Here is a 21,246-nt window from a genome sequence, read left to right on the forward strand (position 1 = left end):
TCAGTGGTCCTTTTTTCAAAAAATGAATGCTTGTTGTATTGCAGCTAGTCATTTTTAGAGACACCAATTTTTAGTGATTATGTTAGTCTATATGGGCTATTGAAAATCAAACAACCCATTGTCGGTAATTACAAATGAACATGGAACGTTTATTTGTGGCAGAATCTACGTATATATACACATTGCTTTCCTTAGCTTCATTATGCATCAAGTCTTTATAGAGTTATTATTTAAGTTTATGATGAAACAAATTTTCACAGTTGCATCTATATATAGAGATGATTTCCTTTTGGAAGCACTTCCCTGCAACGTCGGCTGCAGGGAAGGGGTTAAAAAAGGATCCAGTGTCATATGTAGTAGCTGAACGAATGCAATCTAGCTTTCTAGAATGGCACTACGTAGTTAAAGGACCTGAAGGTACTCCATACGAAGGAGGCCTGCATTAGTGTTCCCTAGAGAATTTCCTTTCAAACCTCCTAGGATATACATGATCACACTGAATGGAAGGTTTAAGATAACTTTGTGTTTATCCTTTAGTGGTTTTCACCCAGGCACAAGTAATCTCTTTTTTAACAAAAGAAATTGCCTCCTTATGCAACTAAGCATCGTTGACTCAGTACTGCTTCCTAACAGTCAGAAGACAGCTGGGAAAGGTGTGGTGTGTGTGTGTGTGTGTGCTGCAACAGAAAAACTGTGTTGACAATTGATGGAACTTTAATAATTTGTCATCAATAATTTATCACATAATCTTCATATACAGTTCATTTAGCTTCACACAGTTTCACAGATCCTCTGTTTGGACTCAAAGCTACCCTTTGTTACATGACACAGTAAATGTAGAAAATGGTTTACCTATGTATTGCTTTGGTTTATCCAACACAATTTCACCTTCAACATAGCCAATAGCATCATAGAGTTTCTTCTTTTCAGCAAGAGACAGTTGTGCCAACAGACCCCTCTGCTTGTTCGCCTGCACATGAAGTTCATATTCCCTTGATTCCTTCCAGAAATCCCACCAACTCTCATTCAATTCCTTCACCAACACTCGGTTTGGATCTTCTCTACGCAGCTAAAAAGGAAAGACATTTAATTAATAAATACCTGGACCATCTTCATTCAGTCACACCGCAACAAATCAACTGCCAAAATTTTAAAAGCATTTCAATGCATTTAATCCCATTCTATCCAAACAACACAGCTGTGCAATTCTGAGTATGCAAGATTCACAGTGTATATCCACAACACAAAGAGAAAACTCACTATTTTTTTACACATTTGGAGAGCATCAAAAATCAACTGTTTTCACTCTGACGGAAACTCCAATTTCCACATGAAAATGCTGCTGCTGTTCTTGCTTTCCCGAAAACAGTCCCAATTGTAGCTTCAGTACTGCTCACACGCACTCCCCATTGGTTTCCTTCTAGTAGTAAAAATGAAGAGATTTTTGCAGAATTTGAAAGCTTGCCAGGAGCCAACACATATGCTATATGCAATGTTGACTAGCACTTGCCAGCCAGCCATACATAAAAGCTCAGAAAGACCCATAAAGTGAGGACATGTATGGAATAGAATACAGGCTAATTTTAAAAATTTAAAAAGGCATGTGTGTGTATGTATTCACAATTTGTATTACATACACATGCAAACAATGAAGGAATAAAGTTTTAGCTGCTATGAGTAAAGAATGCAAATAACGAACCAATTTTACCTCAATTTTTGCATGTTCTCTTGCGATCACAATATCTATAACTTCTAAACGATCCTCTAACTTTTGTAGATCTAGTTTAAGTTCTGTGTCAGATGGACTTAGCAAGGTTCTTCTAAATGTGTCTTTGTAATTCCTGTAATGTTCCCTAAAAGAAACAAAAAAAATACACGTTATATGCAAGGAAAAGTCATATTTCAGGCAATGAAAAATGAGTAAATACACGTAATATACTCAAAAGAAATACTCACTTTATCTTTAAAACTGATTATGAATAGATGAATATGACGATAATTAAAGTAATTTCAAAATGAAAGAATTAACGTATTTGATCTTACGTGGGTAAATTCAAGTTAAAAATACTTACTCACGATGTACTCGACCATTTAGGTGTTAATGTGAAAGATAGATGGTGTATGTTTACCGGCCATCGCTTGGTTGAAAATTGGTGATAGTTTGTAGAAGTTCCGAGAGATGTCTCGAGTGCCATTGTTGGCAGGGAATTTTCTAATTAAGACTAATACCGTCGTACCGATGTTCATCGCAGTCCGACCAACTCTTGCTGGTCTCCCGCAAGTCTCCTTGCATCAGGTACCACTCGTTCTTTCATATCTCTTCCTACTATTAATACGTACATCTCAAAGCCAATAATACTCTCACTATCTCAAACATAACATACTAGAACATAGACCCTGCTAACATTCATAGAATCGTGTTAATGTCTATTCCTCATCTCATCCATCAACACTAATGCACACGACACACAATAAAACTTATCCTAAGAAAACATTACCCACCCAATTACACACTTATGTAATTTCGTATCTGTGATCATAAATAATATTAATGTTAAACACTAACACTTATTTACTTCCTACTATTTCTAACCTTTATCTTAATCTTCTTACCTTGTAGAATGATGTGAAACCAACTTTGTTCAGGAAAACCGAACAAATTTGGTTCTTCACACTGGGACATTCTTGCCAATGTCACAGTGAATTATTGTAATTAAAAATGGAAATCAAGGATGAATCAAAGAAAAGCGGGGGAATCCGTAAAAAATTCACGGAACTGATGCCCTGGGTTAATTTTCAGGTACCAGGGCATAAGCGCATACCTCTGAAAGTAGTTTGACTACTTTTATCCGTATACATAAAATAATAATTGTTCTATGTAACCATATCTTGTATACTGTTTAGGAAATAAAATTCTTTAGGTGTTAAGACAAATACTGCTTCGAGGTAATATTAAAGGTATTATTATGTAATGTGGCGGTATTTCAACACATATATTGTTGTTAAGTACCAATACCAACCCTTAGTTTTGACAAATAATATTTACAATTCTGGTATGAAAGTTAAAAATCCGATCAGAATGAACTCTCGCCATGGACGTTTTAACAGAGGCATGAAGTGAGGGAAAAGGACTCTCGAGTGGAGAAGGAAAAACAGCTGTAACGGTGTGGTGTGACACGGTGGTGAAAATCGATTTTTAGGATGGCATAGAATAGCCAGGCCTAAAATATTGTTTGATTTAGGTTCATGAAGGATTGTGGTTACCTTCAACCGACGAGATCGAATGAGGTAGGTGTTGTGGTTGGAGGAATGCGAAGTCGTTCGCCAACTCCATTCCCGGTGATCTATTCACCCCGTAAGTAAGAAATCACTTGTTCTTATTAGAAACATCTGAACAGTTTGCTGAATCTCGTCTTGTTTGAACGTGAAATATTCACTGTTATTTGTTTCGGCAAGAGCACTACAAGTTATAGTGAAAGAACTAAAATGCTTTTTAAGTTCCTTGGTGCACTTGTACCGAGCAGGATGGTCTGAACAGCTGGGATGACATTTCGTGTACCAAGATTTGCAAGGCAAGTTATGCAAACGTAATTGTGCCTAAGTCGAAACTGACAGAGGAAAAAAAGCAATCTAAGTACGAGAAAGAATAAAGTTGTTGTAATGCAGTTCGTAATAATTTTGGCTCATAAATAATATGCTTTTATGATTGCATGTAGGAGTCGCTATGCTAGCATAATGCAAATGCAAGACTGTTCATAAAAACTGGTGACTTGTTGAAAGGCATACATATTGATGAAAATATTATACTCTTTCGTGCCGTTATTGAAATTTGTTAACGACAGCAAGAATTACAAGGAGTGATTAATTATTTATCATGAACAATAATCGGCAATATTGACTAAGACAAGTCAATGAATGTAAATATTGTGTCAACTTGCTTTGACGGTTTTGTAATTTTGTAAACAAGTACACTAGTGTCATAAAGTCTTGTTCGACTTTTGTAAACATAATCTTGGTAATTTTATATCGAACAAAGTAACGAGTTTCGATACTCAAGCTGTTTAAATATTTAAGAATGGCTAGCCAGTTGATTATTTGCTGAAATAATAACAACAACATCCAAACGATCACGTGATTTAGTAGTGGTATATCAACAAGGGTATATTTACAGAAATTTCATAAACAAAAGAAAGAAAGTAATTTTAATGTCATGATTATTTGTCCAAAAAGGTAAACAACTTTCTTACATGTCATTTGTTTAAGGCAAAGAAAATAAATATTCAAAGTTGTTTCTGATACACTCTTGCTCAAAAGTATTTGACCTTAAATTCCCACATACACAGGGTGCATGCAATATGTTCATGTTATAGTCTTATTATTATGTTACAGGAAGTTGCAACGATACTTCACACTGAATATATATTGTACGCGAAGGATGAGCAGACTAACACAATTTTAGAATTAAATTGCAAGTCCTCAGCGCTCAACTGGGTTTCATAATGTTATTATACTTACATTGCAAGATTTAAGCAACACAACTCAACTTCCAAAATATTATTTCACTTTATAACATTTGATATAAACTCATTTTTCGATTTTTAACACAAGACATTTTTAATTCAATCTTCTTATATATATAACAAAAACGAATCGGAATCAACAACTTAAAACAAATATCGACAATGATACAGCGTTCTTAATCTCAATAGTTCCCTGTTAATTTTATAAACTTGTACGCAATCGAAATAAAGTAAATATCGGTTATTTGTGAATGTAGAAGACAGTCACATAGTCCCCCCCACTCTGTATAGAAAACTACTCGAGGGATCAAACATTTTATGATCACTCTGTATGTTATCCAAAATGTGCAGATCACAAGGAGTTTTCTCAAGACATAAAAATTATGGGTCAAATTATGAGGCATATATAATTCACACATACGTGAAACAATACTTAGTAGTAGCCTTGCGGAACCCAATCTCCTTGTTGGCTAAACTACTTAATATAAATAAAATACAATATGTACAGTCATAACACGACTCATCAGTACATTCATTATTGAATTATTACACATTCAGTAAACAACTTGCCTCAAACTATCATTATTTGATCCCTATATATATTTTCATTAATATTATTTACCTGAACAAAGCTGATCCCTGCATAACATTTAGATATACATACGACAAGCTTACTAATAAATACTATTACTCCTGAAAGTAACACATTTCATAACTATCATGACTGGCTTCACACATCATTCTACAGATCACAGTGAAATTAATTCACCTTTCATTTCTACAATAACATTATTAACTTCAATTAATTATATTTCAAACGATGTCAATAACTGTCATTTCTTTCCCTCATAACAGTTAAAATATTTCAAACTTTAGACATTCTCTAATGTATCACCTATTGTGTACAAAGGCAAAATTTTCTTAACACTTAACTGGAAAGATTCATAATTTGCCTTTCGAAGAACCTGCAATGTATACTCCAAATGTTTGAAATGTTCACTAGCAGTCGAACTAAAAATAAGAATATCGTCAATATATACCAACACAAAAGAACTGGTTTCCGGTCCAAAAAGGTTGTTCATGCGATCCATAAACACAGACACCGCTGATTTAATACCAAAAGGTAAATAACAGAACACGTGCTGGCGCCCTCTATATGAAAAAGCCGTATATGGATAGGAGTCTGGAGTTAGCGGAATCTGGAAATATCCACATGATAAATCAATTGAACTAAAGAATGTAGCACCATGAAAGTGTTGCAGAAGTTCAGTTATGGGTTCGACTTGAGTGAGAGGGGAAATCACATGCTGATTCAAACGACGAAAGTCTACCACTGGACGCCATTCTCCATTTGCCTTTGGAACTATGTGCAATGGATTGAGGTAAGGGGACGACATTTCTTTTATAATGCCCCAGTTCTTCCACTTATTCAATTCACTCTCCAAAGCTGTCCTTTTAGCAAAAGGAACCAGATAAATTGGAGCACGAATTGGTAAATCAGTATCCAACATTATCTTGTATGGTTCAACATGAGCGGGTCTAGGCTTATTCGAAAACTGTGTTCTATATTTTAATAGCAACTCACGTAAGAGCGCTTGCTGACGTGAGGAGAGTTTACTACAATTTTGTACTGTTGATACAATTTTCTCTTCAGTTACTATGTAGATTTCTTCGGAATCTGTGTTCATTGACAAATTTTCTGCCGTAATGCACTGAACCCTTTTATCAACATGCTGATCGTTAGACTTCAGTCGATACAAAGACTGTGTCACCTCTTGTTTTGCAGGAGATACCAATGTAACTTCTTCCTGTCTAAAATTCAGTATAGCTTTATATTGCCTAAGGAATGGTATACCTAAAATTATATCTGCATGTAATTGTTTTAACACAAACATTTCCAACGGAAAAATCTCCGACTGTATTGAAAGGTGAAGGATTTTCCTACCAACAACTCGAAATTTTTGCTGTCCAGCAAATGGTAATAATTTTACCTGATCTATCGATTCCAATCTCGCACTTTGTACAATGGACTTTATACTGCACCATAATTCGTAACTCATTAGATTACATTGACTTCCACTGTCAATAATACATCGAATTGTTAAATTACAAATAGACCCAAAAATAACAGGTTGATCAGTAATAGGAAATGGTACACCACTATCATCCATGGTCCAAGTGGGTTCCTCTTCGTACCATTCCAATTGGAAAAACACTGCTAGCTGGTCATTGTCTTTAAAATTATCATATACAGGAAAAATATTTGTAATTTGTGACTGAACATTTTGTGAACCATATTCTGTGTTAAAACTTGCAACACAGCCCTCTGTATTATCACTGCGAGTAAATCGGGCTACATTTACCCACGGAGTTCGTTTGACTGTGACTCCATCGCTGGTTGTATTAATTCTTTAACTTGTGTTTCCCTGGGATCAAATGAAACAGCGTTTTCATTCAATCGGCTACCTGAAATAGCATTACTGTTATGAGAAGCGAATGATTGTTTACAGGGCTGACGACAATTACAACATAAATTTACTTCACTGATTAAACCTTGACTATTGTTCGGGGAATAAGGCAAACAAGCCACATTAGGATCTGAATTGGACCTCGTTTGTAGATAACCTTGCCTTGTATTAGAACGTCTATCATTCTGTGGTGTCGCACTGTCTCGTCTAAATTGGGTATTGTTATAACTTCTGTTATTTGCATTTAAGTTTCTTCTAAAGAACTGTTGATTGCCATAATTATTTTGATTCCTTCTTCTGAATGTAAAGTCCTGACGCCGATCAGAATTGTCATTTACATTTTGCCCTCTATTATACAAGTTACCACCGGATGTAGAACCAAAATTAGAATCTCTATTGTTGCGAGAAAACTGTCCATTATTCCTTTGATTAGGATTTTGCTCGCTGTTCCTTGGTTGCGTGTTAACTGTCTGAACTTTGTACTTTTGCTTATCTCTGAAATCTGACGCATTTGCATCCTTAGTAAACCTGGATGTTCTCGCTTCAAAATCACTAGGCAAATCACACTTCTTACCAGATCTGGTCTTTATCAAATCCAGTCTCTTCAATAAATTAATAACGTCGTCAACCTTCGTTAGGCCAGCACCTAATATCGTCTGTGCCGTAATCGATGGAAACTGATTAATCAAAATGTCTATGACTTCTGCATCTTTAGGACGCTCTACCAAATTGTAATATGTTGAATAAGTACGAGTGGCAAACGCCTCCATGCTTATACCGCTATTTTGATCATACTTTCTGTTCCTCAATTCGGACAACTGAGCCTGCGTCAATGAGTATGAAGTGTACTTGTTCAGAAACTCATGTACAAAATGTTTGTATGTCATAAAGGAATCCACGTGCGTATTGTACCATCCCTCGGCTGGCCCTTGAAAACAATTCCGAATACATTCCAATCTCTGAACGTTTGGAATCTGAAGCAAATCCAAATGCGAAGTTAAGGTTTTAATAAACTTCCTTGGGCTAGATTTCTCTGGATTTCCAGAAAATTTAGGCAACATATTCAAGTCATTCAACCGTAGATACTTTCGTGGTTGTTCCTTAGAAGTAGATGGTTTATTTGATTCAGAATCAATGATAGTAGCGTGCTTATGATGCTTCGTGTTGTAATTAGGTTTAAATCGTTTGCCAGAAGTTCCTTGCGAATTATATCTAGTTTTGTTTACTTCAGACATATCAGAGTCTATATTGCTAGATTCTGAAGCATTATTTGCTGGATCAACAAGACTAACATGTGAAGTTTTATGAGGCTTCTTTAATCGAGAATTTCGCACATTAACTTGTGAAGTAGGAGCTGACAAATTAGATTTAGGATTTCCTGTAGATTTGCGTTTTCCTGACATATGCAATGGAAAAGATTCATCTTCTGAAGCACTGGAAGATGACAAGGATAAAGATACAGGATGCTCTGGATTACGTGATATTTTAGTAATGTTGCCATTGTTCCCTGCAGCTTTATGGATTGTTGAAGTATCAGCAGTATCATCAGCAGTTTAGCTGTTACATCACTTAATCGTGCTTCACAGATCTCAACACGTTGAATTAAACCTTCATTATTATTTTCCCTAATCTGGCTGATAACATTCCACTGCTCGTTTACCTGCAAACCCAATCCAGCAACACTATCTTCTAACTTACGAATGCTGTTGGTATTCGCTTCACCAGATATATTCAACTGTTGGAAATTTTCATCCAACACTTTAACGTGTCCCTTTATTTGATCATTTGCTGTTTGGCAAGCTTCAGCAACCTGCCCAATCTCCATCCGGAGTGAGTTGCCCAACTCCTTAACAGTGTTGTTCATATTTTCCATACACTTCACCGTTCTGTCTTCAAGTTCTGCAAACTGCTCTTTCTGAGATTTCTCATGCTCTGACAATTGCTCTCTCTGAGATTTCTCCAGCTCTGACAACTGCTCTTTCAACTGCTCTCTTTGAGATTTCTCCAGCTCTGACAACTGCTCTCTCTGAGATTTCTCAAGCTCTGACAACTGCTCTTTCTGAGATTTTTCAAGCTCAGACAACTGCTCTTTCTGAGATGACAACTGCTCTTTCTGAGATTTTTCAAGCTCAGACAACTTTTGCCTTACGCTGTCATTCGATTCCTTCAATTCCCGAAACATGACCAATAATTGAGCATTAAAATCTGAAGTACCCGTAGGTAATGGCACGATAGGAACATTCTTCGTTGTCATTGCACTAATTTGTATTCACGACAACAGAACGAAAATATGAAGTACACAAAGGAAGGGACACTAATAAGTCTAAAATTTATAATTCTTCAGTGTAACCAAATCCCCTTACTGGCCACCAATTTCTTGCAACGATACTTCACACTGAATATATATTGTACGCGAAGGATGAGCAGACTAACACAATTTTAGAATTAAATTGCAAGTCCTCAGCGCTCAACTGGGTTTCATAATGTTATTATACTTACATTGCAAGATTTAAGCAACACAACTCAACTTCCAAAATATTATTTCACTTTATAACATTTGATATAAACTCATTTTTCGATTTTTAACACAAGACATTTTTAATTCAATCTTCTTACATATATAACAAAAACGAATCGGAATCAACAACTTAAAACAAATATCGACAATGATACAGCGTTCTTAATCTCAATAGTTCCCTGTTAATTTTATAAACTTGTACGCAATCGAAATAAAGTAAATATTGGTTATTTGTGAATGTAGAAGACAGTCACAAAGTGGATTTTTGTGTGCTTACTGTGCACAATACCTAATATTGCTCGATCAACGTATTTGCTTCTTGTTTAGTAAAATCTAACAGGGGAAGTAAACATTTTTCAGGTTGTTAGTAGTAGGTTAAATTCTTGGGTGGAGGCAATGTAGTGCATATGGTTTATGGTTCAATTCTTTGAAGTAACCCTGCCAATGTTGTTTGCCAGTTGCATTATCTTTAAGGGGACATACGCAAAGTTATTAAACAGAGAGGTTCCAATTGCACTCGGGAGTATATGTTGTAAATTCTATCTGGTTGAATAGTATCACATTACTGAGAGAATGTTGTTATAAGGGTGGTTTTCTGAAAGATAAAAGAAAGGAAGAAAACGAAATAAAAGGGAGATATTAAATAACTAACATAAATTCTGACACTTATTTTGCCTTGTTGATTTTTTTTTAGAATTTTTTCTATTACGTTAGCTAGTTCTTGGCTACATAGAGTTCACATGCGAATACTGCGATACCGTACGGTTGTTGTGCGAGGTTTGATCTAGGATTGGGGAAGATGTAAATTTGAAAGGCTCGTAGAAAGTGAGAGGGATGAGTAGGATGTTTGGGATTTTCACACGACCCGATGGGGTGGGTTCCCACACCAGTGGCAGACCGTTTTATATATATTTCTTTTTTGACGAAAAAAATGAATGTGAAATAACACATTGTAATGTTCAACTTTTCATGTTTCTCAAATTGCATTTTCCTACCCTGTTTTGTCACGAAATGATGCGAAATGAACTGCAAAATGCGACATAGACTCTCAAACATGAAATTTAGAGTTTATTTATCGACACGACACTTTCAGATATAATTATCCTGTGAGTTATGCAATTGACGGAAAATTTATTAATTCTGCATTAAACATTTGAGAAGCAAGAATGCATCCCTTTAAACGGGAATAAACTTAATACTCTGGTAGCTACATAAATGTGCTATTAGAAGGGATATGTTTATTTTGTGTAGTAAGTGCAGATTTTAAATCAAATTTTGGATTATATACACATTTTTAAAACTAAAATGTCCTTTTATATACCGCTTTTTCACTGCTATAACAGCAAAATTTTATTTTATTTACCGCTTTTGAACCCGAAATTGACAGTTTTTGTACAGAAATTTTGCTTTGTTTATTACCAAAGATATGTGCCTCTATGAATAGATCTATAAATGTTAGTAGGTACTGACATGCAGAAACTGGTTGCATATTAATATAGTATACTTAAGAATATAAATTTGAGAAAATGTCTTTCAAGAGTAACCAAGGCCAGAATTGAGAACAAAGAAAAACTGACAGAAAAAGTGTGAAGTATACTTGTGATTATTTCTAGCAGTTGACTTCATCCTTGAATGACAGCAATATTCAACAATGGTGAAAACACAATAAGCAATTATTATTAACTATATCTACTTATATTTCTTGTGTCAAATAATAGGTGGTATCAAAAATGTGATTCACATTCATTTACTTGCAAAGAGTAATGCATGAGAATTGCTTCTAAAATATACTGTGATTGCAGATGGCGACTCTAGAATAGAGAAGGAAATCAAATACTTTTCGCAAGCAATACTGAAATAATGGCTTCAACAAAATTGCCAATGCAGCTTCCATATCTGCATACAGAAAGTAAAATGAATATGCTTCTGAGTACAAGGACAGTGGAACTCACAATCATCTGTAAACCGATTCAGAGTAGTATTTTTTTTTAACTCACTTCAGTTTCCATAAACATGGTTGATTGTTAATATATGAAAAAAAAAAGTAAAATGAAGTATTAATAAATCCATAAGTATGTATTAAGAAAGGCTTAAAATTACTGTTTCCCTTATCCCTTACCTATGAGCCTGTACATGTTGCCACGTGTAAGGTCGAACTCGTTGCTCCAACACTGAATTATATGCATAGTGCCACCATTTCGATACATTGTTCTTCACAGGAACACCTGGATGGTATCGCCAGAATTTCCTGCAAGTTTAAATTATACATTAAATATTATATGTATTCACAGATATATATTTTGTATTATACACTGCTCAAAAGAATTAGGGGATAATGAGAGTTTAGACTTTGCATGGACAGCCCGACGATAGATAGGTATGAAACCCAAGAGTTCCAGTCAATGGGAGGCTAACACATGCCAAACAGGCAAGGCTAAGGCCACTTGTGGAACATGAAGGCAAAATTAGTGGTCAACAGCAACATGTTACATGGGACTCACCAACGATGGACTCTGAGAGAGCAATGCCGACGCATGGAAATGGACCTCTAATATGGTGTGTGGTGTCCAGCAACCGCTAAAACAGTTGTGCATCGATGTGGCATAGAGAAAATCAGGTTATCCAACAGGTCTTGGGGGATTCTGTGCCACTCCTCGATGAGGACCTGTTCAAGCTCCTGAGGAGTCTGGGGAGGTGTTTGCAGACTTGCAATACGTCGCCCTAGTGTGTCCCACGCATGCTCAATAGGATTCAGGTCAGGTGAGCAGGCTGGCCAGTCCATCCGCTCGATACCTTCCTTGTCAAGCATGGTGTCCACCAGCTGTGCCCGATAAGGTCGAACGTTATCGTCCATAAAAAGGAATGTGTCCCCTACCCCTGCAGCGTAAGGTACAACTATGGGTCACAAGATCTCATCACGGTATTGCACTGCTGTCAACAATCCATTCCGGACACTGTAGAGGTCTGTACAACCACAGATACTGATGCCGGCACACACGAGAACTCCACCACCACCAAACGCATGTTGTTCTTGCACAAATTGTGGATTGTTGCGTGTTCCTCTTTCTCGCCACACAAACAGTCATCGATTATCGGGATACGTGCTGAACCAAGACTTGTCACTGAACAAAACCGATCGCCATTGTTCATGGTTCCACGCACGATGTTCTTCAGCCCACTCTCTGCAAGCTCTCCGGTGACGTTCAGTGAGGGGCACGCACACCATCGGTCGACGGGCATACAGGCCTACCTTATGAAGGCGATTCCGTATTGTCTGCATCGATACGTGTCTTCCCATAGCCACAGTGAACTCACGTTGCAGTTCGGTAGCATTCATTCGGAGGTTCCGACGGGCTAGTAATGGCAAATACCGGTCATCTTGTGGGGTTGTTGATGTTGACCGACCCTGCCCACGTCGTCTTCGTACCGTTCCGGTATCCTGGAAATGCCTCCACAGTCTGCAGATGAGACTTTGCGACACTCCAGACGCTGCTGCCACAACTTGCTGTGTTTGACCAGCTTCCAGTCGTCCAATTGCTCTCCAAGCAGTGGACTCGTGTAATTCACGTTGCGGAGGCATCACGTAATCACCCTACAGCAGCACTTCCTTGTTCCAAGTGAACAGGATGACACAGAGAGGGCAGTACTTCTGCCCATTCCACTCTACACTCAGGTCATGTGTTGTGGAACGTCGGTAGCCCCCTGGTGCATATTCTTTTCAACCGACTTTTGTGATTACATAACACTATGATACGTACGATGACCCACAGAATAACAATTTGTGCATGTTAGTGGTGAATTCCGTCAATATCGTATTATCCCCTAATTCTTTTGAGCAGTGTATATAAAAGAATTGTGAAGTAATGTCCCTCATTTAATACTGTTCAGTTTGCTTGTAACTGGACATGACTTTGATGTTACATGGTATTTTGTCACAAGATGGAAGAAGTCACATCTCAAGGTATCTTGCTAAGTCATTGTAATTGGACAAAACAAATGTCCATGTTAAAATTTATTTCTTGGGAGAGGGCTTCTATTATAGTTCAGAAGATTAACGTAAATGATCTAGAAGGTAATTTAAACAGATAAAAAAAAATGAATATCACAGCAGATTTTAAAAAAGAAAAAGAAATTTCGAAAACAGCTTTATTGGTGTTGGCCAAAGATCCAACCAAGCCTTCATAGGGGAAACCAAGGTACTTCTGACTACAATTCGGATCAAACTTGCACAAAAGATTTGCAGTACATTTAACTTGGTCTTCATAAGACAAAATATGTTTCCAATAAATTATAATTTCTATTACCTCTTTATCCTCATTCTGTTGAAAGACTCGTAGAGACTGATAATGCAAAGATATTGCTGACGTGATAACTGAGTAGCTGCATCCTGTAGAACGAAGTCAATCAGTAGCTTCGGCACTCTTACTTCGTTGGATTTGTTCATGATTACTTTTACTTTAGCTGTGATTGGCTTCACAACTGAAATAAATTATTTTAAAAATAGTATTACTATATTTCCTCACAATTGTCAGTTATGGCATTCATCACTAAGTTGAAATACATTTACTATGTACCTTATTGCTGGCTCAGTGGCCAAGCATGTTGTTGACTTTTGATCTCGCCACTGAAGTTCTCAGGTTCAAATCCCAGCACAGGCATGAGTGTTCTTTTGTAAGTTTCCCTTCATCAATTTCATATCACCACTCATCCTCACCAATGTGATTAGCCAAAAATGGCAGAAAAGCGATACTAAGTAACAAAAAAAAATACTATGTACCTTATTGTTGTGTTAATTTTGAAGAATCTCAATATGCCTTCGAAATGACGAAGATACACTCTATATAGATTTTATCACTGTACATTTTAAACTGCTTCTAACGTTTCAGCATTTTACCATTTTGCAGTCACGTAGTCATATTATGCTACAATTTTAACATAGTCCTGTTGAAAGCTGATGTTTATTAGTTGAAACGTTGAGATTTACTAGAACACCACCACAAAGATATGTAGTGATTTTATTATATCTTAATATTAGTGCACAAAAAATCCGTTCAGAATGAAAAGTATATGTGGCATTAAACAAATGGCACTATTTGTACTAGTACTGAACTAAGTGAAAAATAAAGTAAGAAAAACATCATACTTTTGACACATAATGTCATACTTTTACAGATGTTCATATGGAGGCTTTGTACTGAAGTGACAAGCAACAACTGATGAATGACACAGGACAGGGTAAGGGTTACACTGAAGTGACAAATGACAGGTGACACTATCAAAACAGCCTGTTCGGAGTGACAATCAATTGACAATCAACATGTGCAGCATGCTGTCTCAGTCTGGTGCGAAAGATTGTACTTGTTTCTCAGATACACTTCTGAGTGACTAAGATGCCAGGCAACATGTTATGTCACTTGTCATTTTCATGCAAAATTTTCCAAAGAGAGTCTTCATTATTCTTACTGAAATCAAAATCCTCATTGTTTATACTAAATGTTTCCAACCCTTTCCGCATTGCATTTTTCCAGTTGTTTGGACTGTTTCCAGGGGAAAGGAAACTAGAGACCAGGCTATTTCTCACACATAAAGGGTTCCAGTAAATTGAGAAAGATTCCATTCTAATTAGTTGGTAGACTGACGTCGCTCCTTGAGGTGTGACAGCTGGTTTCCATTTACTGTGGAGGAAAGAAAGAAGAATAAGTTTAAGAATGAGTAACATAAATGACTCATAATCTCTACAAATGTTAATGCAACCTTGAATACATAAGCACTGCGAAATGTGATTGAACTGCCAGTTCAATTTAAAATTAGGAAAAAAGGGGGGGGGGGGGAATATTATTTTTATAGTCTGAACGAATCCGGTCACTGGAGGACCAAAATGAATGTGTTTGTGTTTTGTGTGGCCACTGATGAACCAAAATGTACTTGCCTGTTGGGCCGAGATGGATCTGTCTAATTTGTACGATGCACGCCAAAGAAAATGATAATACTTACTGTGTGACGCTTTATCACAAACCCATACCTCTGGAGTGGAGGACCATATTGTATTCCATAAGGTGATTCGACTCGGATGATTGCAAATAACACTCACTGATAATAACAAAGATATATTGACTAAAACAAAAGATTACATGTACAAGGGTTGTTCAAGGTTGACCGGGACTTTTATTTCTGCAAAGGAAATAGGTAGCAGAAGAAACACCAAACTATGTCAGTTTTTCAAAGTATTCTCCATGCGCGCCGAGGCACCATTGCCATCGTTCTGGCAGCTCCCGAATTCCTTTGGCGTAGAAAGAACTTGGTTGTTGTCGTAGCCACTGGAGGACATCGCTCCACAGTGCTTCGTCTGTCGTGAATTTCTTCCCTCCCAGATGGTCTTTAAGGGGTGCAAACAAATGATAATCACTGGGGGCTAAATCCGGACTGTAGGGGGGATGGGGCAGAACTTCCCAGCTCATGTCGGCCAGAGTTGTTGTTGTCACATTGGCCGTGTGAGGGCGGGCATTGTCATGGAGAAGAATGACATTTCCAGACAACATCCCAGGTCTTTTCTTGCGAATGGACTTTCGTACAGCACCACTCAACAATGTGGAGTAATACTGGGCATTAATCGTGCTCCCTTTGTCCAGAAAATCCACATGGATAACGCCCTTCATGTCCCAGAAGACACTTGCCATGACCTTTCCAGCAGACGGCTGCGTTTTGCTTTTCTTGGGGGGCGGGGAACCTTTATGCCGCCACTCCATGCTGCGTCTTTTGGTCTCAGGGGTTGAATTGTGCAACCATGTTACATCACACGTGATGATGGATTGCAACAATTCATCACCTTCTGTTCGAAACCGATTCAAAAGCTGTTCACAGACCGTCCTGCGTGTCCACTTCTGATCGAATGTCGGCTGGTGGGGAACCCACCTTGCACAGATTTTGCGGAAGCGTAAGTGGTCGTGAATGATTGTCTCAACACTCCCAACAATGATATTCACCTCGGCAGCAATATCCCGCACTGTTACTTGCCGGTTCTCAAGAATCATTTGCTCAACACGTGCGATATTCACTTGTGTGACTGCAGTCGGACGAATGTGTCCATGCTCTTCATTTGTCACCAGCTCCCGTCCTTCGCGAAACTGCTCACACCATTCGTACACTCTTGTCCGCGACATAGTTTGTTCACCATACTGTGCTTGCAATCGTCTGAAAATCTCAGCTGGTTTCACTTTCTCCTTCACGAGAAATTTGATTACACACCGCTACTCCACAGCCACAGACACACTGCTTGCCGCCATGTTCGCTGCAACTGCTGCGCATGCGCGAAATACGTCATGCCGGGCGCTAGTTACTCGAGAAGGAATACATTACGTCACCCGCACGTTTCATCATGATCCGGCTATTCATCGATTTTTTACGTACGGAAATCCCTGTCAATCTTGAACGACCCTTGTATGTACAAACTTTCTGCAATGCAACGAGATGGACAGAATGAAATCACCGCGCATACTCTGCCATATTGTCTCGCGAACTGACTGAGCATCACTCTCTCTCTCTTTGTTCGAGAGTAAACATAAAACAAAACTGAGAGCCCCTGACATCTATTGATAAAAATATCAAACATATCAATTATGACTTGAGACATAGTCAATAACAGTAATAAAGTTCAACTAGTAGTTCAACAGATTAAAAAAAACTAAAAAATGCATTAAATCCAAAATTTGAGCATAAAATGGAGGAACCACGTAAGAATTTCATGTTTTCATATTCTAATATTTAATGTGCAGAATAAATGGTTTCATGGAGTTTCAAATTCCAAAAATGAGTTATTCATGTGACAAGTTCAATTTACTATTATTATTATTATTTCTACTCTCGAATTTTATGTCTGCAGTTAGAACTCTCCCAACAAAAATTATTTCCGATGCTCATGCTTAATATCACTTACGTCACCATTTTCTTATTATGGTCAGAACAGTAAGTTTAAAAAAAAAAAATAAAAAATTAGTGTCTATGATTACTGTAATTACAATCAAAACAACATATTCATATCAACATACATAACTGTCATTATATCCTCCAGTTGCAGTCTTCTTTTCAAATCATTGCAAATGATATTCACTACATTCGTAACTAAGAACAAAATAAGTAAAAACTTTAAAATGAATTAGAAATTTAGAAACATGTCCTTACTTGTTAGTTGTCTCCACCGACAAATTTTGGATGCATACTCCACAGGCAAAAGGGCAATCTCTATTTGTAACTGTGTCCTCGTATCTGATGTGAACATTTCGGATAAAAATCTGTAAATTATTGATGACTGTTGTTGTTAAGTTCTCAATGAACCTCGTTGAATCTGTAGGACCTGAAAAATATGACTCGGTATATGTAATGAAACAAATAGCTACAAAGAATAAAATTAGAGATTATATTGTACATACACACAAAAATCAGAGATAGGGGGGAGAGGAGGAGGGGGGAGGGGGAGAGAGAGAGAGACTGAGAGAGAGAAAGAGAGAGTGAGTGAGTGAGTCAGATGGGCTAGTGAAGGTCAAGCATGAAAGGAGAAGGAAACACTGACACCAAATATGAAGTCCAGAACTGCAATATAATTGGAGCTTATTACGCGAGGCATGTGGAGACCACGCTTTACCGTATTGGCCTGCGTAAGATATCGGCAAAATGGGTACCGCATATCCTTACAGAAGTTCAGCAATGGCACAGATGGGAATGTGCATGCATACACCTTGGCGATTGGAAGGTAACGCATCCTTTGCTCGCATTATTGCCACTGACGAGACATGGGCCAGATCATACGAACCAGAATTGAAGCGTAAGCCCTAGTGAATTTGCCATGCATTACTTCCACGTTCAACCTGAAATTTGATGAAATATATCCACTGTTCTTCACGCATGAACATTGTCCAGGGGAGTATTATACACACACTTCACTAACATCTTCTAACTACCACACAATAGTACTATTCAGCACAAAACACCTACACACGATCCGAAGTACCTGACTAAACAAGACCCAATCGCCTTTTGTCCCAGCGACAACTGACAAGCGTGTACCAACAGTGTTGCCACTACAAGAAAAATGGCCCTCGTACATTATTCTATAAATTATTTAAATTGCGATTTAAATCAATCCATCCTGCCAGTAAGTGATTTCTATTGGTTTTCATAATAGACATTTATACTTAAGTGATATATCGGATAAGGCAGTCAAAAGGGAAGATTAAAAAAATTCACAAAGAATAGAGAAAGCAAATATTAGTTAATTTTTTAACATGAATGTACTGTACATGAGTTGAAATTGCTAGTGTACCTGAAAAATGTTAATTTTGTTTAATATGGTGTCAATAAGATGACGTCCTTGGTTTTGCACACATTGTCAGAGTCTCAGAGTAAATCTGCCCATGACGTTATGCTGACATATTGGTATCATTTTTCCTGTAGTGCATTAATTCTTGTCACTTTCTACAGGAATGGGATAGGTTAAATGGTACCCTACTGGTATAAGCCAATATACCTATATCAGTGCATTGATTTGTTGGTAATATAGTTAATAATATTATCGATATATCTATAAATCTCCTTTAGCTTATTGTAAAAGTCAGCAATTTTTATTATTTTTAGAAATATAAAGGTATAATTAATATACCTTGGTTTGTAAACACCATATCAAAATATGTAATTTTCTTTTGAATTCATCTTTCCACATACATCATTAAGGAGGTTAAACAATCATTCCGGTTCTTAGTGGAACACTTGTAATTTTATATTAAATGAGATTAATATCAGTTATCGGTATTTCTTTTATTTCCACACAGTCTTTACCAGGTAGTTGCATGCCTTCGAGAAGTTTGGGTGCAGCTTTCCCTTTACCCAAGCCTTTGATCTTGTCAATCATGTGCTTCCAGCATTTCTTGGAAAATATATATGCAGAACTTGCGCTAGCCTTCCAACCTGTTAAAGTAAGGGTGAAGGAACCTTTAAAAAGGAACAACTGTTGCTCTTGGCCGTGCATCTAGTGACTCAAAGACAATGGTATTGGATGATATCGGTGGAAAAATTTCAACAGATACTAAATACATCGGTATCTGTATCGACTCAGCCCTAAAAATATTTAATATTGGGATCAGCAAAAATTTCACACTGACCCATCCCTTATTTTCTATTCAAGACTGATTTTTAAATACAAGCCTTAGAAATCTGTAATCATACAATTAATGAAGGCAAAATAATTATGGTGATTCCAATGGCAGTTTGGAAATAATTAAGTCAACATAGTATTGAAGGATCTGGTATAAATTATTTCCTGGTTACAGACTTGACAAATGAACTCTTACACCTTATTTTACTTCATTAATATGTATAAGTAACTATAAGATCATACCTGATCCCAGTAAGTTCTCTGCTTCCAAATCATCAAGCTGCTTTCTCTTGGATGCACGAATAAGTCTCTTTTCTCTTTCTGCATCATATTCGCCATCAATGATTGGTCCAGCAATGATATATACATCCTACATCAAAGTGAAAGATTAGATTTATTCATTTAATAATATTAAAATCTATACAATTAGAACAGAATTTTTATTTTATGGAACTAATAATATAACACATAATTGTTCTTTTTTTATTAATAAAGACTTTTTGATTTCTTAGTCTTTAATCTGTTCAACATTTTAATGTACTGTACACACATCTTTCTCAGGAGGTAAGAATATAACAAAATCTAATATCGGTTAAAAAAATGAGAGAAAACAATGTTACAACAATTAAATTACAATGTAGTATATATTTCAAAGCAAGGAGAAAACATTGTCACTAGATATGCAATACATCAAAATGCTGAGCAGATGAAAGAAGTTTAGTTATTAAAGAAACAAATAAATTTTACAAATAATGTTATTTATAAGATGTCAATGGCTACATAGACTATTTGCAAACACATAAACTCTTTCTTCTATTTTGAGAAAAGAAAAACTCTGAACCTATTTTCATAACTGCTCTTAGAGCCTACAATGGGTAGTGATAGATATTCCAGTTTTGTACTCAGCAAACTTTTACACAGATGTATTAGGTTCTGTGTTACTGGACGCAGTTCTTCTAGCTCAATGATCAGCACAAAGTGAATGAAGAGAGTGTACAACATTTAAAGAATATATGGACAGATGGATAGAGTCACTTTAGTGCACACAATTCATCTAACTCTCAGTTGAGGTAGTACGAGGCTTAAGTCTCGAACTCAGGGTGTGAGGACATTAGCATATATTAGGGTGGATCAAATGAAAACGGAACAATGGATGTATTGGGTTATATTTATGTATGTGTGTGGCGACAACACTGTGTAGAGGTAGAGCGGGAGGTAACCCCTACTGCATAATGGCCTCGTCCTAGATAGTCGCGTGTGAGCATGTGATATGCATAGGCAGTCGGGCAGCAGTATCGTCCGAGAAGGCGAGCAGGCAGGCAGTCAGTCAGTCAGTCAGTGCTTCACCTGCGGTGGCGGAATGTTTGCCAGCAAAGAAGAGCAACTGATGTTATTCGTTTTAGTGACAGAAGGAGTTGGAGTTCGCGAAGTGCAGCAGCGAATGAAGGCAGTCTATGGAGAATATGCTGTGTATTTGACCCGTGCACAGGACTGGCACAAGCATTTCCGCAAGAGAATCTGTGAAGGATGATGAGCAACCTGGTCAAGCTCACATCGTCATCACGGATGCTCTGGTGGAACAAGTCGACCGGGTAA

The 21,246-nt window shown here is 37.2% G+C and overlaps 1 protein-coding gene across 5 annotated transcripts in view; it reads right to left on the reverse strand.

Annotated features, from left to right (window-relative positions):
* Window positions 1-21,246, reverse strand: part of LOC145988841 (intermembrane lipid transfer protein VPS13A-like) — a 231,550-nt gene that overhangs the window by 188,415 nt on the left and 21,889 nt on the right. For all 5 annotated transcript variants that reach the window (XM_083124072.1, XM_083124071.1, XM_083124068.1 and 2 more), the window contains exons 4-10: window positions 19,894-20,020; window positions 17,685-17,856; window positions 14,970-15,181; window positions 13,811-13,985; window positions 11,626-11,754; window positions 1,709-1,853; window positions 853-1,069 (exon numbers count right to left, since the gene is read on the reverse strand). In XM_083124072.1, coding sequence (XP_082980198.1) covers window positions 853-1,069; window positions 1,709-1,853; window positions 11,626-11,754; window positions 13,811-13,985; window positions 14,970-15,181; window positions 17,685-17,856; window positions 19,894-20,020 — 1,177 coding nt within the window. The remainder of the gene's footprint in view (window positions 1-852; window positions 1,070-1,708; window positions 1,854-11,625; window positions 11,755-13,810; window positions 13,986-14,969; window positions 15,182-17,684; window positions 17,857-19,893; window positions 20,021-21,246) is intronic.

The sequence above is a fragment of the Lepisma saccharinum genome, chromosome 6 (assembly GCF_977018435.1).
Source record: "Lepisma saccharinum chromosome 6, izLepSacc3.1, whole genome shotgun sequence".
NCBI classification, from domain to species: Eukaryota; Metazoa; Arthropoda; class Insecta; order Zygentoma; family Lepismatidae; genus Lepisma; species Lepisma saccharinum.